Source organism: Archocentrus centrarchus, chromosome 6 (genome assembly GCF_007364275.1).
Source record: "Archocentrus centrarchus isolate MPI-CPG fArcCen1 chromosome 6, fArcCen1, whole genome shotgun sequence".
Taxonomy (NCBI): Eukaryota; Metazoa; Chordata; class Actinopteri; order Cichliformes; family Cichlidae; genus Archocentrus; species Archocentrus centrarchus.
The window spans coordinates 21,790,430-21,804,836 of NC_044351.1; the positions used below are offsets into that span (position 1 = coordinate 21,790,430).

The window sequence follows — 14,407 nt, forward strand, 5'->3', positions numbered from 1 at the left end:
AGTGACAAATGTATTGGTAATATTTCATTACCCCTTGTCAATGCTATCATTTCTGCATTCATATTATTTAACTGCTGGGGTGTATTTTAGTGAGTACTCATCAGGTTAGCTGAACATGTGAAATAGCCTTACAATTCAATGTATACAGAAAGCAGCATTCAAGAATAAATTTATTCCATCAGTTCCATTCATCACTTGCTTATCAATCTAACCACAAGAATGCCCTGATTAATATCTTTATTAAACCAGGAAGTCCCACTGAGGTCTCTTTTACAAGGCTTACCTGCCCAAGATAGCAGCCATTCTCTCTCTCTCTCTCTCTCGCTCTCTCGTTTCTACAGTGGGATGAAGAAATAGATCTACTTTACAGCAGCCATCGTGACGTCACCCTTTGTTTTCTGGACTCCGTAGTTTGAAGTATCAAAATTGGCGTTTTAGTCACAGCCGTGCATTTTTATTACCAATTCTGGGTGAAATGGTTAAGTGCTAACTTATCAGCTAATGAGTATGCTTCTTAAGATGGATCTATAAATTGTATGGATTTGGCACATGGAAACATTCCTTTTAATTAGTGATAATCATACAAATTAGTATAATAGTATCATACAAATAAAACACAAGAACTGGAGCACAGTGTTGTAATACACAGATTCTAGAGCTGACCAACCGTCTCAGCTGTGGGAATTTTGAAATACAATTTATTAGACAAAACACTAAATTCAAGGGAAATAGCCTTGGCTACAATATTTGATGTACCAGTGTTAAGGGATAAAACAATCCAGTGTTCCACAAAACATACAGTCTAAGGCCAGGGTCGGCTCTGCCACAGGTCAGCTACAGTCTGATATCCTAACAACTTCGACAGGGATTCCCAGACCCATCACCCTGTGCAGAGTAGGCCGGCAATCACCCCAGCCTCAGCAAGCCAACTCTGCCTTCAGGCTGCAGCATGTAGTAGGCCCTGGCCTGCACAGAGTAAAAGGAACCTGTAACCAAGTATTCAGCTGTATCTCAATTGCACAGCTCACAGAACAATAAAAGTATGTCTGCTAAAATATTGTTTTTGATCTAAATTATCTTAAATCTGGCACTGGAATGAAGCCCCAAAATACAGTACTATCCGAGGTATGATACCTCTGTATCTGTCACAGATATGAACAATATCCAGACGAATGCGCACCAGATCTTTGACGGATACGTTTTGGAGATTTCTCCGTAAACGGACAAGATTGGACCCTGAAAAATCCAAACTCTGAATGAACATCCGTTACATATCCAGATAATATCCATTTAAACATCAGATCTTCCCGTATTCCCTCTGGAAACATTATGGATATGTGGCAGATCCATAAAGTTGGATCTGCCATGGATCATTCCGGATCTTTCCGGACAGACCCTTTTTTTTTCCAGTGTTGGATAGTTAATTTACCTGCACAAATTAACTTAAAAAAAGAAGAAAAAAAAAAAAGGAAAATGTAACAACAGTGTGGATTATAAGTAGAGTAGAACCCCAATCAGATACACCTGCCTTCAATTCACCAAACCCAAGCACAGCCATTGCGCTCACAGCAATAGTGACAAACACACACACACATAAAACCACTGCCAGTTTTCCACAGCAAATATTAACGTGAGTTGATGTGCAAAAATTACTAGTCACAAGGCACCAATACTATGAACATAATCACCAAGTCCAGTTCAGTGGCTCAAATGAGGTGAGACCTAGGCTACAGTACATCTGTCAAAGCACCCATATCCCTATGTTTAAGCCTTAATAAAATCCAAGTGTAAGTTATCAAAAAAAACCAAAAAAAACCTTTATCTACCATACAGTTGTTTCAAAGGGAGCAAATTAGCTATAGAGACCAAAAACCTAAATTGCATAAACTGGGGCTCAGTATCTGAATAGAGTGACACTTAAATATTGTTCCATGCAAAATGCAGGCAACACAACACTTAGAAGCTAGGAGCCACAGGCTTTCACTACATGTTGAATGTTACAGAGCAGGTGTAATACGTCACATGATCATGTATCACCTTTCACTCCTCTGTGTCTCTGACAGATCCACTCTCACTTTTCTTGCTTGGTAAGCTGATCCAGCTGTTTTCCAGAGGACTGCTGTAACCATAGTAATACGCTGTATAATTTATCAACCTGCAGCGGTGAAAACATGGAGCAGGTAGGATGTTTTGATCTCGCTGTATGAGAAATGCATTTGCTTTCCATTTGTATATGCAAACTCGAATTGAATGAACTGAAAATAAATGTTATAACAACCTCGTGCTTTGCTTCAGGATTACATTGCCGGTCTTTACCAGTCCTTTGGGATGTGTGTTGGAGCAAAGTTTTCTGCTGAAGATGTGAGTCTCCTCTACAGCAAAATGTTTCATTTCCCTTCCAACACCACTGAAGCACACACAGCTATGAAGAAGGTAAAAGCTCAGAGATATTTAGTCCCAAACATCATTTTCACTGCAGTCATCAAATCCTAAGTTATAGTAATGGAATACTACTTTGGGGCTGGTTGTGCTTCAGATTGCCGGAGGAGACAGTAGCTGGGCCTGCATTGGTGAAAATGTTTTGGATGTTCTCTTAGAAATGGAAAGGGAAAGGGAAAAGAAGGAAATGGTATGATGTTTTTTTTTTTCTTTTATTATGAAAATATCTTAGAAACTCAGTAATCAAAATATTATTCTTACTAGTAAGACTAAATGCTGTTATCTTCAGCTGTACTGGGACCTCCTGCTGCTAAATACTGGAAATCCCAACACTTTTCATCACACAATGGATTCCCCGCTCAACATAGACCTTAATGCTTCCCAAAAGGCTTACACCTCAGAGTCATTAACCCTACAGCAGGTAGGTACAAGTATGAACTTGCAAAGTTGTAGATTCTCTCCTGCATTAATGCAATTCATTATTTGCCCTCTTTTACTTTATACATGCAGATGGAGAGATGGGTACTGAGAACAGAGCTCAATGGGGAAAAGACAAGTGTGAAGAGGCTCAAGAAAGCAGCCAGGCAGCGCTGGGCCAGGTGAGCATGTTTTATTAAGGGTGAGAAGTTACTCCATTCATAGGCATTTCCTTCCTTACATTTCCATTCCTTACTATTTAACTTTGTTAGTACATGGATTGTGTGTGTATATATGAAACATTTAGTAAACAATATAAACAAGTGTCAGACCTACAGCCACATCACCCACCATCATGATTACTGTGTTGCATGTGTGAAAAGCCAAAGATTAAAGAACCTAAAAGGCATCACGTTAGCTGGCATTTGTGTAACAAATGTGTTATTTATTGAAAAATATGAAAACATGGGTTGCATGTTTTAACCGTAGCAGAAAAGTCGAACAATTACAAAATAAGTGACTGCAGCACAGCAGCGTGTACTATGTGTGCAACAATTAACACAACTTTGAAAGAATGCTTTGTCTTTCAAAGGTTATTCAGTATCACTTAAACTGAGTATTAAGGAGAAACTGAGTATTTCAATTATTTGGAACAATCCAAGTCACCCCTTTATAATTAAGTGTCTTGCAGTGATTTTGTTATTAATGGTTCTGTTTCTCCTTAGGCTGGCATCAGAGGGTGTGAGAAGCATATTGCCCTCTAAATGGCAGGGCCACAGTCAAAGAATTAGAGGCCCGGCCTGGGGCTGTGTCTCCTTGTCAGACGTCCTCCTCTTGCTGGATGTCAAGTATGACGTGGTCACCCAGTTGCTTTATACAGAAATGCTTCAGGAGGCCCACAGTAAGGAAAGGTTCCTCTAAATTGTAACCTAAATATGCCTTATGCAGCATTAAAGAGTTTGGTTCGGATGCTTCATGTTTGTCTCATTACTTGTTTTTTTGGTAATCCACAGCTAAGAGTGTCTGGGTGACAATGCTGCCATGGCAACAACATCAGGAAGTAGAGGACTTGGGGGATCGTGTCGAAGAAGCTTTTGCATGTGTCGATATGCTCAGCTTGGCTGAGCTGCCAGGAGTTTTCAGGATATACAAGTAACACACATAGGCCAAGTTTGTACATTTAAATCTCCATTATAGTAGAGAAGGTTTTTGCTACTTTGCTTGAATGTTTGAACTTTGCTACAGTGCCACTGGTTGAGGATACAATGACTTTGTGCTATCAAAAGACTAACAAAGTAAAGGATGAGTAGAAACCATAAGGCAAGAGGCAGGGTACACTCTGGACAGATCACCAGTTCAGTACAGGGCCAATCATTCACACTCACATCCACACATACTTAGCATTAATGTACTGATACATAAAGTTGCAAAGCACTTTAGTCATAGAGTGGTCAGTTTGTCACAGGGGACCTCTGACCCACAGGGGTCTCCTTCTGTTCTGCAAAAATACCAAAATTGTGTTTCAGGCTTTGTGAGTGTACCAGCTTCAAAAACAACAGCAGCCAGCAACAAAGAAAACAAAATACAGATTAGCAAAAAATCCATTTTAAAATCAATTAAAAACAATTTTTAAAAACATCTGGAAAAAAAAAAAGTCTGCTGGCCATCATGAAGAGTGCGGAGTGGTGTTGGGCTTAGATAAACTGCCCGGCATAGGAAGAGATTTGAGACAAGACATTAAAACTAGTCTGACAGCCAACATTTGAAACGAGCAACATTGAAGTGATATCATAAACAACAAAACCATATGACAGTAATGTTTCTTGCTTTCACTTAATCACAAGGAAATCTGCAGCATGATTCCAAGCTTTCAGGTTGGCAACTAGAAAACCAACTTGTGTAAAAAAAAAAAAAAAAAAAAAAAAGTTTTTCTTAATTAAAAATTAAGCAAACATTAAAAGAAATAACATTTAGCTTGATTCACATTAAGCAAAAGCTGGGCCTATCTGGGTGCATCTTTTAGAAGCCGTCCTGATTCCATGGAGCAGTCCTGGTCCGCCGTTTCTCTTCTGAATATGTTGCACACATTTCATCTACAAGAACAGGATTCACTTACAGTCCTGGGTGAGAGGTAAATGCACACACCTTTGAACTTGTTAGGAATATATTCATACGGCTGACTTAAAAATCTTTGGAAAATACCACCAAGACACCCTCAGAGGAAATGAGCTGATTCATTAATATTTTACCTTTCAGGCTGCATGGGGAGAGCCTGAAACTGTTGTGTCTATGCATCAAGTTGGCAACTATTAGAGCTCAGAGAGAAAAAATGTCCTACAGTGCTCTTCTGGCTGCTCGGCAGTCCTGGGAGACATGGTGAGCCAAAAAAAAAACCAAAAAAAAAACCACTGAGAGTATACAATAGCTTGTATTTTACAATCATCAAATCTAGGTCTGTGACCTACATCATTCTCCCTTTGTATACTGTCTGTTCAGGCCGCATGTTAATAGCCCATGTAGAGTGGAGCAGGCCTCCTTGTGGTTACATGGTGAAGAGGAAGAGAAAGAGGATGACTTTGAGACAGTAGAGCAGGTATTGTAAATCTGACTGAGGACAACAAATCCACGTTTCTAATATTATTCTCAAATTATATACATGGCCTTTTTGTGGGTTTACAGTATTTTTTATCAGTAACAGAACAAAAACTTTGGTCCACTTCAAGCAGTCAGTGCTGCAGCTGCTGGTGCTGACTCAGGAACAGGAGAGGAAGCACCTTGTCACATTAATACATGGAATCTCCATACAGGATTTGCAGGCGCCGGTATGCACAGTGCCTACAAAAGATGGTAAATAACAATTTTTTTCCTAGCAGAATTTGTTAGAAGTTCTTTTTTATTTACAAAACATTTACGCAATTCATTGTCTGCTTTGCTTCCACTACAGACAATCATCATCAAGATCCTTTAAGGAATGGCTGTATAAAAAGACTGCATCAACTCCATGTTTGGTTGCAGACACACAATGGGACTCAGATCCCCTTAGAACAAACAAACCCTAAAAAACCACAACCCGAATCCCAGCCCCAAGTGAAGCCCCATGGAGAATGGTCCCAATTTCTGCTGGAAAGCTGTGCACTACTACTTCTAACCCATCTAATGGAGCTTCAGGAAGTCCAAGCTTCTGCTTTACTGCAAGCAATGATGGATGAGGTGAGTCAAGATATCACAACACACAAGTCAAAGCAAGAGAACACATACACACAAAAAAAAGCTTGTAAAAGTAATAGTAGTACATCTTGTGTGTTTGTTAGAATGCAAAACTTCTCCAGGCTCTGCGGGATAAATATGAATCTGAAATTCAAGCTAAGTGCTTCACCAACTTGCTCCACCTCCTGATGTCAGATGCCCCCCTTGCTCCAGTCTCTGTGTTAAATCCGTATCCAAATTGTATTGAAAACAGCAGCGGGCAAATCTTAGTTCAGTCCTCTTACAATGGACAAGTTGAGGTCCAAAACATTTGTGATAGATCAGCTGAAGCTGAGACGGCCACTTCAAACAAAAGACGCAACAGCATAATCAGTGAAGTCCAAACTGCAGATGGGACTTACAAACAGGATGTCTGTTCAGGTATTTCAAACATTTCAATAAATAAATAACATTACCATCGCTGTAGGTATAATATGCTTTAAAATCACTCAGGTTGCGGAGCAGTGATGGAGGACCTGCCCTACTTGGAGATCTTGTGTGTGTCAGATGCTCATGAGGGTCTTGCTGCAGAGGGAGAAGTCCAAGAGGATGGACAGGGCAGGGAATTAAAGAGCCCTCAGAACTGTGAGAAACAGGGCTCTTTAATCACCCTCGCCTGGAGCAAACCACCAGAGAGTGACACAGACAACGCAGCAGATGCTGCAGATGGGTGTACAGAACAGATTCAGCATGGTGCGAGCAGCCTGAAGACGCAAGCACAGCCCACACAATGTGATGTGTTAGTTCGAGAACGAGGTGGAGAAGATCTTAAACCCACTGTGTTACAGTCTGGTTCTTCAGATCACTGTGACACACAGTCTGTAAACCAGCAGTGCAGCACAGTAGAACAGGTACTACATAAGAGTGTAGCAGACCATAATTCACTGTGACTGTCATTGATGTGCTCACTTTTTGAATTCTTATTAGTTGACATCCAGAAGCAGTCCAGCAGCTGATCAACCAAATGAAGGAGAAGCTGTATTTGAACGCGACTTGCAAATGCGTGCTTTCATCGCAGAGAGCCAGGAGGTCACACAGCCAGATCTTATAGCTGAGTACTCTGAGACTAACCCACATGTGGACGTCCCATGCGCTAGATCATGTAATGGCATTACAAATGCTGGCAGTGATATGACTGAGGCAGAAACAGAGTCCAAGCAGTGGAACCTGACTTGCCCTGAACCTGCTCACTATGAGGACCAGAAATATTCTTCAGAAGCAACAGTAAAAGCAGTGTTATTTTCTGATTAATTTCTCATTATTCTCATTTAAAACATCCAACCAGCTGTTTTTTTCCCCCCTATGTACCAGGTAGACTGTAGACTGTCAGAGTGTAAGGCAAAGAAGGAACCTGCTCCAATGGAGAGAGAACAAGTGAGAGAACTGGTGTCTGCAATAGAGAGAGAGAAGACAATGCGCAACCTAGTGGACATGCAAAGAAAGGTTGAACAAAGGCAGCAGAGGGACAGAGAAAGGCAACTGCTGAGGGTGAGACAAAGGTGGAGAGAGGGACGCTGCATGTTCACAACTCAGAAGTGAAAGCAGAAGTGCTGTGACATTGTTAACATGTCTTTCAGGTTCAGGAGCGCCTGTCAATCATCCAGAACAGAAAGGCAGAGGAAGACCTGCTTGGCCTGAAACACACAGACAGGATAAAGCAGCTCACGGAAGATCTACCACTGGTAATTACATATGAAGGACATTTATGAATTTTTTTAACTTAGTATGTTATCTTATCACCACACGGCCTACTTTTTTTTAGGAAGACAAGAACCAGCAGAAGACTGTTGTAAAAGAGCGACTGGAGCAACTCAGGAGAGAGCGTTCTTATGTCATGCAGTCTAAAAGAGACAGGTAAATGTCACTCTCTTGATTCTGGCAGATATCACTAAACTCATTTTGACAGCATTTATTTTAACACTTTATAATCCTTTAGAAATACCACAGGATTTAAAGAACTTCTGGGTCCAGTTGCCCTCCAGAGCAGAGAGACAGAGGATGGAGAAGACTGAGCCACAACAGCTCCTCAAATTCTTGTCTGGCTGAGGAAAAAAAGAAAAATCACAAAAATACCACCAAATATATGATTTCCTTCTCATTTAAAATATACTGAGGCACCAACTGTCAAATGTGTTTAGTTTTAATGATGGAGATTTTAGATCAGTGGTGGTGTTTCTTTCTGTTTGTGGTTACAACAAAGCATATCATACAGAATGTTCAGAAGTCAGTACAGGTTGTACATATAAAAACAGAACCGAGCAATGAACTTGCAGTCATTTATTTTACAGTTTAATTATGATCTCGACAACCATAAGCAACAATAATGTAATTTACCAATGACCCTCCTTAAATTGTGTACACATTATCCCGTGGCCTAAATTAAATACACAATGAGTCACAGAGGTGCATGATGAAAGTCTACAGTGGCTCCAATAGCTTTTCTTGATCTAAACATAACATTAGCATTACTTGCTTACTTAAGAAAAAGTTGTGGCTAATGAAAAACACTGCTGTAGACTCTGAATGCACCTGTGGAATAGGACTGTATTTATTTACAGGTATATGGGGATGGGCGTCTTATAACATGTTAAGGGACATAGGTTTGGCTAACAACTCTACAATAAGGAGATATGTATAATATAGAGGGTTTGGTTTGGTGCAGGCTCAGTGGTTTTCCTGCAAGCCAGGACTTCTCAGTCCTGGTGAGTAGAAGAAAAATGTCTGTCCATGTGGGGAAGATTCTCAGAAAATAACATTCTTTTTTTTTTCCCCCCTTCCCTAAATTTATTTAATACCCACTCACACTGCAGTCCAATACAAAGCAGGAATACCTACCACCCTAATAAGCCAGAACATTCAACAGCAGCTCCCACTGAGCCGCTGCATTACACACATACAAGAAGTATACAAGTGTGACCTCAACTCAAATAAACACAAAACTTCAAGTTCAGAGGTCTCAAACACACTGAACCCCCCCCCCCCTTTTCAGACATGCAATCATTTCAATTAATCTGTCTGCAACTAAAAATGTCAGCTTCATGTCTGAACAATCTTCACTCTTCAGGAATGACAAAGACTGAACGTGTGTGCATGCATCTGTGGGAGTCATAACTGTAACATGACATTTTTCCTCAACAACTTGATTTTGTCAGTGACGCAGTTTTGCTATTCCTAATCCAGAAGAGAAATTTCTGTCCCTGGGTGCATGTGTTACAGGCACGGTACAGTTCTCTCAGCAGCACCATGCAGTACACACACAATCACAACCTGCCCCATGTTACACTGATGGAGAGAACTAAACATTCAAAAATTTACTCTGTCACAGTCAAGGCTAGGTCTGAATTAAGGAAATTAAAGGTGCTCCATGTCTATAATGATAGAATTTCACCACTTTAGTGAAGCCAGCAATGTCATTTCTGCCATGTCCGAATGTCTGAAAAGGGGCGTATCATACACACTAAAATGGACAGAAACAGCTTATACTTCAGACTTTAAAAACAAAAACAACATGTACCTGGCAGGCAGGTGCTTTAGTGAGGCCTTTAATGTAAGTGTGGCAGCTAGGAAATGAACACAACAAGCAAATCCCATTTTCAAAATATGCCAGGGTCTCCTTTTAAGATATAATCAGGTTAGCACTGATGGGAGCAGGGCACTTTGATAGCAGTGACGCACTGAAATTTAAACGGTTGTGGTGCCAGATTTTTCTGTAGTGTCTGAACCCCAGATCTACCTGGTCAAGCTCTTAAGCAAACAGCAGCATGCGCTTGTGTGTAACTGACTTTAAACTACATCTTTGACAAGACGGTCAAAAAAATTTTTTTTCATTTTATACGTTAGACTAGTCTTTCCCGTAGTGAAGGGTAAACATTTAGGATGAAAACAAAGGGATCCGAGTCAAGTTCACTCAGTAAAGCTCTGAAAGGTGGGACCACCTTCTTGCTGCTGGCTTTGAAGAACACTATTGTTCATAAACATAAAGCGGTCATTACATATCCAGGATCTCTCTGACTTATGGGCACCATGGAGCTCGGGGGGTGGGGGTGATTTGTGTGTAATTTTTTTTTTTTCTTTTTCATGTGACTCATGAAAGGAGAAAAATGTATGTGCAGCAAATCTTGAATGGTCTTAGCAATGGGACTTAAGGGATGTTTGTTTTTTTACACTTCTATGTGTGTGCAAGTCTGTAGTCTTTCTATTGATGTGCGCACTGCACTCCTGGGCCATGATGGCCCCCTTCCTCATCAGAACTGTCATTGTAGGCCTCTCTTCTGGCTCCACTTCCTGAACCTTGACTCCTGTCAAAATCTGTTAGGTCAACTTCCTCTGCATCTGCTGCAATGACGGGAGTCTCGGCACGAGCAGGCAGCAAGCACTCAAGTTCCTGAAAGATGACAAAAATCCACCAGGACATCACAATCATTCAGCTTAACATTTTTCAAATCTGGATTTTTTTTCCCTTCCAACCACAACTCACATTCAGTTTTTCAGGGTTAATCCAGTTGTTTTCAGGGAACTGGACATCAAACTTGATGTAAAGATCTCCCTTCTCAAATGGATTTCTGTACTGTGGCATTCCCTCTCCTTTCACCACTCGAATGCAGCCTACCACAAACACACAAAGGAGAAAAGACACACATAGATGTAACAATCATATGTGACAGTGTGAACTCTATGAGTTCTCCAACAGACTTTTTATAAAAGATGGATGTAGCCACAGTGATATCATCTTGAAGCATCAAGCTGAGCATCATCACAGTTACAGGTGTATGAAAACATACGAAGAGAGAGAGATTAATCTGACAGTGAAACCAGGAACTTTTACAACAGCGAGGTGACTTGTTAAAACAACGCACGGCAAATTTCAAAACAAGCACAACAACAAAACAGTCTGCCAGCTCAAAAATTGTACAATTTGGTTCACAGTAGATGTTTAATCATCACTGTTCTGTGGTATTACACAACCAACATTTCCACAGTTACATCATGTTTAAGTTGATCAGCCTACACCCTCACTAGTTTTAGTGTCGATTTGCTTTCTAAAAACTTTTTTCTTCCCCAAACACGCTATCCTAAAAATAAATGCTGGCACAAACACTTGCAGGAAACCAACCAGAAGTGTTCATCTATCAAATCTCCTTCTGCCCGCCCAGAATGTTATGAAAGAGAAAATAAATTAAAGTGGAAGGAAGACGTTTACCTGGCTCAATGACCTTTCCAGCTGGATATTTAACAAGCAACTGACGTCCATCCAGGTGTGTGACTGTAAACAGGAAGCCGCAGAGAGCCTCAACCAAGCCGATACGATGGACCATGTGAAGATCACTGCCATCACGACGGAAATCCTATTTCAGATTGAAATTCCATGTTTATTGCTTAGGTTTATTACAATATGTCTCTCACATAAATGTAGACTCTTTCTTAAGCAAGTTATTCCATTATTAAAAACAGCTTTACAATCAATAACAGGGGCCATCTGTTTTGGCATACCTCGTGTTCCTTCTCTTGCAGCACCAGAACTATATCTCCTGGTTCCATGCCTGGGGCTTGGTCAGCTTCTCCAGCAAATGTGATCTTCTGTCCATGTCTCATTCCCTTGTCCACATGAACTTCCAGAAGCTTAGTCTCCTTACACACTTTATGGCCCTCGCACTTTCTGCAGCGATCCTTCTCATTTATTACTTCACCTGGACAACCAAACACACATATTAGAGGACCTCAGAGAGCTGTTTTGCTGTTATCTGTACATTACCCATGTGTTTAGTGTCAGTTTGCAGGTGTGTAGGGATGTATTACCCTCCCCATTGCAGTCTGTGCACACTGACTGCATCTGCTGAACCATTCCTGGAGCCAGCTGTCTAATCATGATTCTCATGCCTCGTCCTCTGCATGCCACGCATTTCTGCACTGCTCCTGCCTTACCACCCTGACTAGAAGCCAACAGTAAAATATTAGTATTGCTATCTATTTCGGGCAACTGCAAAACATTCATCAGAAAGCTTTAAAACTACAAATTAATAATTTTATTACCAAAAAGGAAACAGTAAAAAAGAAACTCACCCATTACAGGCACTACACAGCACATTCTTACTGAGTTGCAGTTTTGTGGTTTTTCCATTGTACAAGTCTTCAAGAGAAACCCTGTAACACCACAAGTTGTTAAGAACACATAGTGCATTACATATGCACATCCACTGAAGCACACATCAAAGAACAGCACTTACTTCAGAGGGTGTACCATATCATCTCCTCTCCTCCTGCCTCCATTGCGTCCTCTTCCTTGTCCCCCCATGAACCCAAACAGTCCTCCACCAAAAATGTGAGAGAAGATATCTTCCATGCCAGGCCCTCCTCCTCCTCCCTCCCGTAGCCCTTGCTCTCCATAGCGATCATAAAGCTCTTTTTTCTCTGGGTTTGTCAATACCTCATATGCGAAACTTATCTCTTTAAACTGGAAAATGAATGAAGAACAATCAGACAGGCTGAAATGATGCGTGAGTCCAAGAAATTCAGCACACCACAACAACGACTACCTTTCACAAAGAACCTCAAAGAGACTTGATTGTTTCAAATCAGTAGATTTACGTCATAGAGCAGTAAACATCCAAAAGAAAAGCGTGTTTCTCTAGTGGAAACCCTGTGTCACATTATGTACTCTGATCTGCGCCTAGCATCAATCCTCAAAGAGTTGGACTGTGTGATCATAATAAATGAAGACGACATCATTTCTGGATCCCCAATTGTTGATCAGCTGAGCATCCTTTGGTGCTGTTGTTAACAGTACTGATATGTTTTGGTGCATCATACCTTATCTCCAGCTTCGGGATTCTTGTCAGGATGGTATTCTTTGGCCAATTTGCGGTAGGCCTGTAATAAACCAAAATAATCAGAGTTAAGACAGACCTGGGCTCAGGGTGCGTGTAGCAAATCACTTAAGTGAGCCAACTGTCCTTACTAGCCTGCTGTCAAACACATCAGGACATAGGCAAGAGCACGGCTGCCTGTGACATCTCAGACACTCAACAACACTCATTCCAAATAGCTACAGCTTCTGCATCGCCAGCAAGTAATTGCTGTGTCAATTTGTTTTCAATCCTCCCAAAACGTCAATAAAAGCTCTATATTTTGAGTCAAAAATGAGATGAAAACCCATACCGTACAAGTTGTGTTAGGTGGTGTTTTGCAGGGAACGCAGCAGTTGTCAGAAATGAGAAATTAGCAACTGCCTGATGTTTGAATGGATTTTAAAGGGCATAACGCGTGTTTGTTGGCTAATGTAGCTACACAAATTGTGACATTAATTTTGACCTTTAACTATCACACAGGTTTATAGCGTTACCTCACACCAATACGTATAAGTGTTATACTTTCTCTCTCAGTGCAATAAGCTAAATGACTCGTTTAGCCGGCGTTGTTTCGTTAATGAGTTGATGACGGCTAGTTGCTGGAATTTAGCATCAGTAGCCCGCAAGCTATCATTCTCGTGTTCAGCAATGTATCTCGGTTTTCAGGGAGACTAACTCCATCCTTATTTTATTTTTTTAATTAGAAGTATTTAGCCACAGCCAATTTGTAGCTTGAATAATCTATAAAAGTGCCGAGATGTATCCCACTGCTATCCAGTTCATTTTACTAGCTAAGTTAGCTCAGCATCCATTAGCTTGTTTCTAGGCCACATTTGCACTGGTGACCTCGCTTCCTGTTTTTATTTTGTTCCAACTCCAATACATGAATTTCGCTGTAGCAGGTACATACCTTTTTAAGTTCATTTTCAGATGCAGAGGGTGAAACTCCGAGGATGTCGTATAATTTAGTATCCGCAACGCCCGACATGATGCTAACCGGCGACCACAGAAAGACCTTCTCCGGAGGAGGTTCAGCTGTGCGACGATCCGATGATCCACCGGCTAGGACTGTCCGGGCTTTTGCCAGATACAGCATAAACAAACAACCCCCCCACAAACAGATGCCGAAACACTACAAACTCATTATTCCAAAACCAAGTCCATTTTCTTTTAATTCTTATGATATATGTGTAATTAATGAGCATTTTGTATATATTTTTAACCACATTTCTCTAACTATTCAATGTTGTGTCTATATATATATATATATATATATATATATATATATATATATATATATATATATATATATATATATATATATATATATATATATAGTTACTTGACCACTCGAAATTGTATTTATATATTGCTAGAGAATATGTTAGGGACTGTGTTAGTAAAGTATGAAATTCACAATATTACCAATTAGTAATCTTGTTAAAAATGTGTCCCTGCCC

The 14,407-nt window shown here is 40.5% G+C and overlaps 1 protein-coding gene across 1 annotated transcript; it reads right to left on the minus strand.

Annotated features, from left to right (window-relative positions):
* Positions 1–8,226: 8,226 nt before the first annotated feature.
* On the minus strand, positions 8,227–14,006 carry LOC115781192 (dnaJ homolog subfamily A member 2-like). Its single transcript, XM_030730701.1, has 9 exons — positions 13,858–14,006; positions 12,910–12,969; positions 12,327–12,553; positions 12,163–12,243; positions 11,899–12,032; positions 11,593–11,789; positions 11,303–11,447; positions 10,580–10,707; positions 8,227–10,486 (listed from the first exon to the last, which is right to left on the minus strand). Exons 1-9 carry the CDS (start codon positions 13,933–13,935, stop codon positions 10,298–10,300), a joined length of 1,239 nt encoding a protein of 412 aa, XP_030586561.1. The 5' UTR covers positions 13,936–14,006; the 3' UTR covers positions 8,227–10,297.
* Between the last annotated feature and the right edge of the window lie 401 nt (positions 14,007–14,407).

What these genes read in the sequence shown, in the direction of transcription:
- LOC115781192 (XM_030730701.1), bottom strand. Translation starts at nt 13,935, where the DNA reads ATGTCGGGCGTTGCGGATACTAAATTATACGACATCCTCGGAGTTTCA. An exon ending in GATATGGTACACCCTCTGAA is followed by an intron (nt 12,244 to 12,326) that starts GTAAGTGCTGTT and finishes GTGGTGTTACAG; the next exon opens with GGTTTCTCTTGAAGACTTGT. An exon ending in TGCAAGAGAAGGAACACGAG is followed by an intron (nt 11,448 to 11,592) that starts GTATGCCAAAAC and finishes AATCTGAAATAG; the next exon opens with GATTTCCGTCGTGATGGCAG.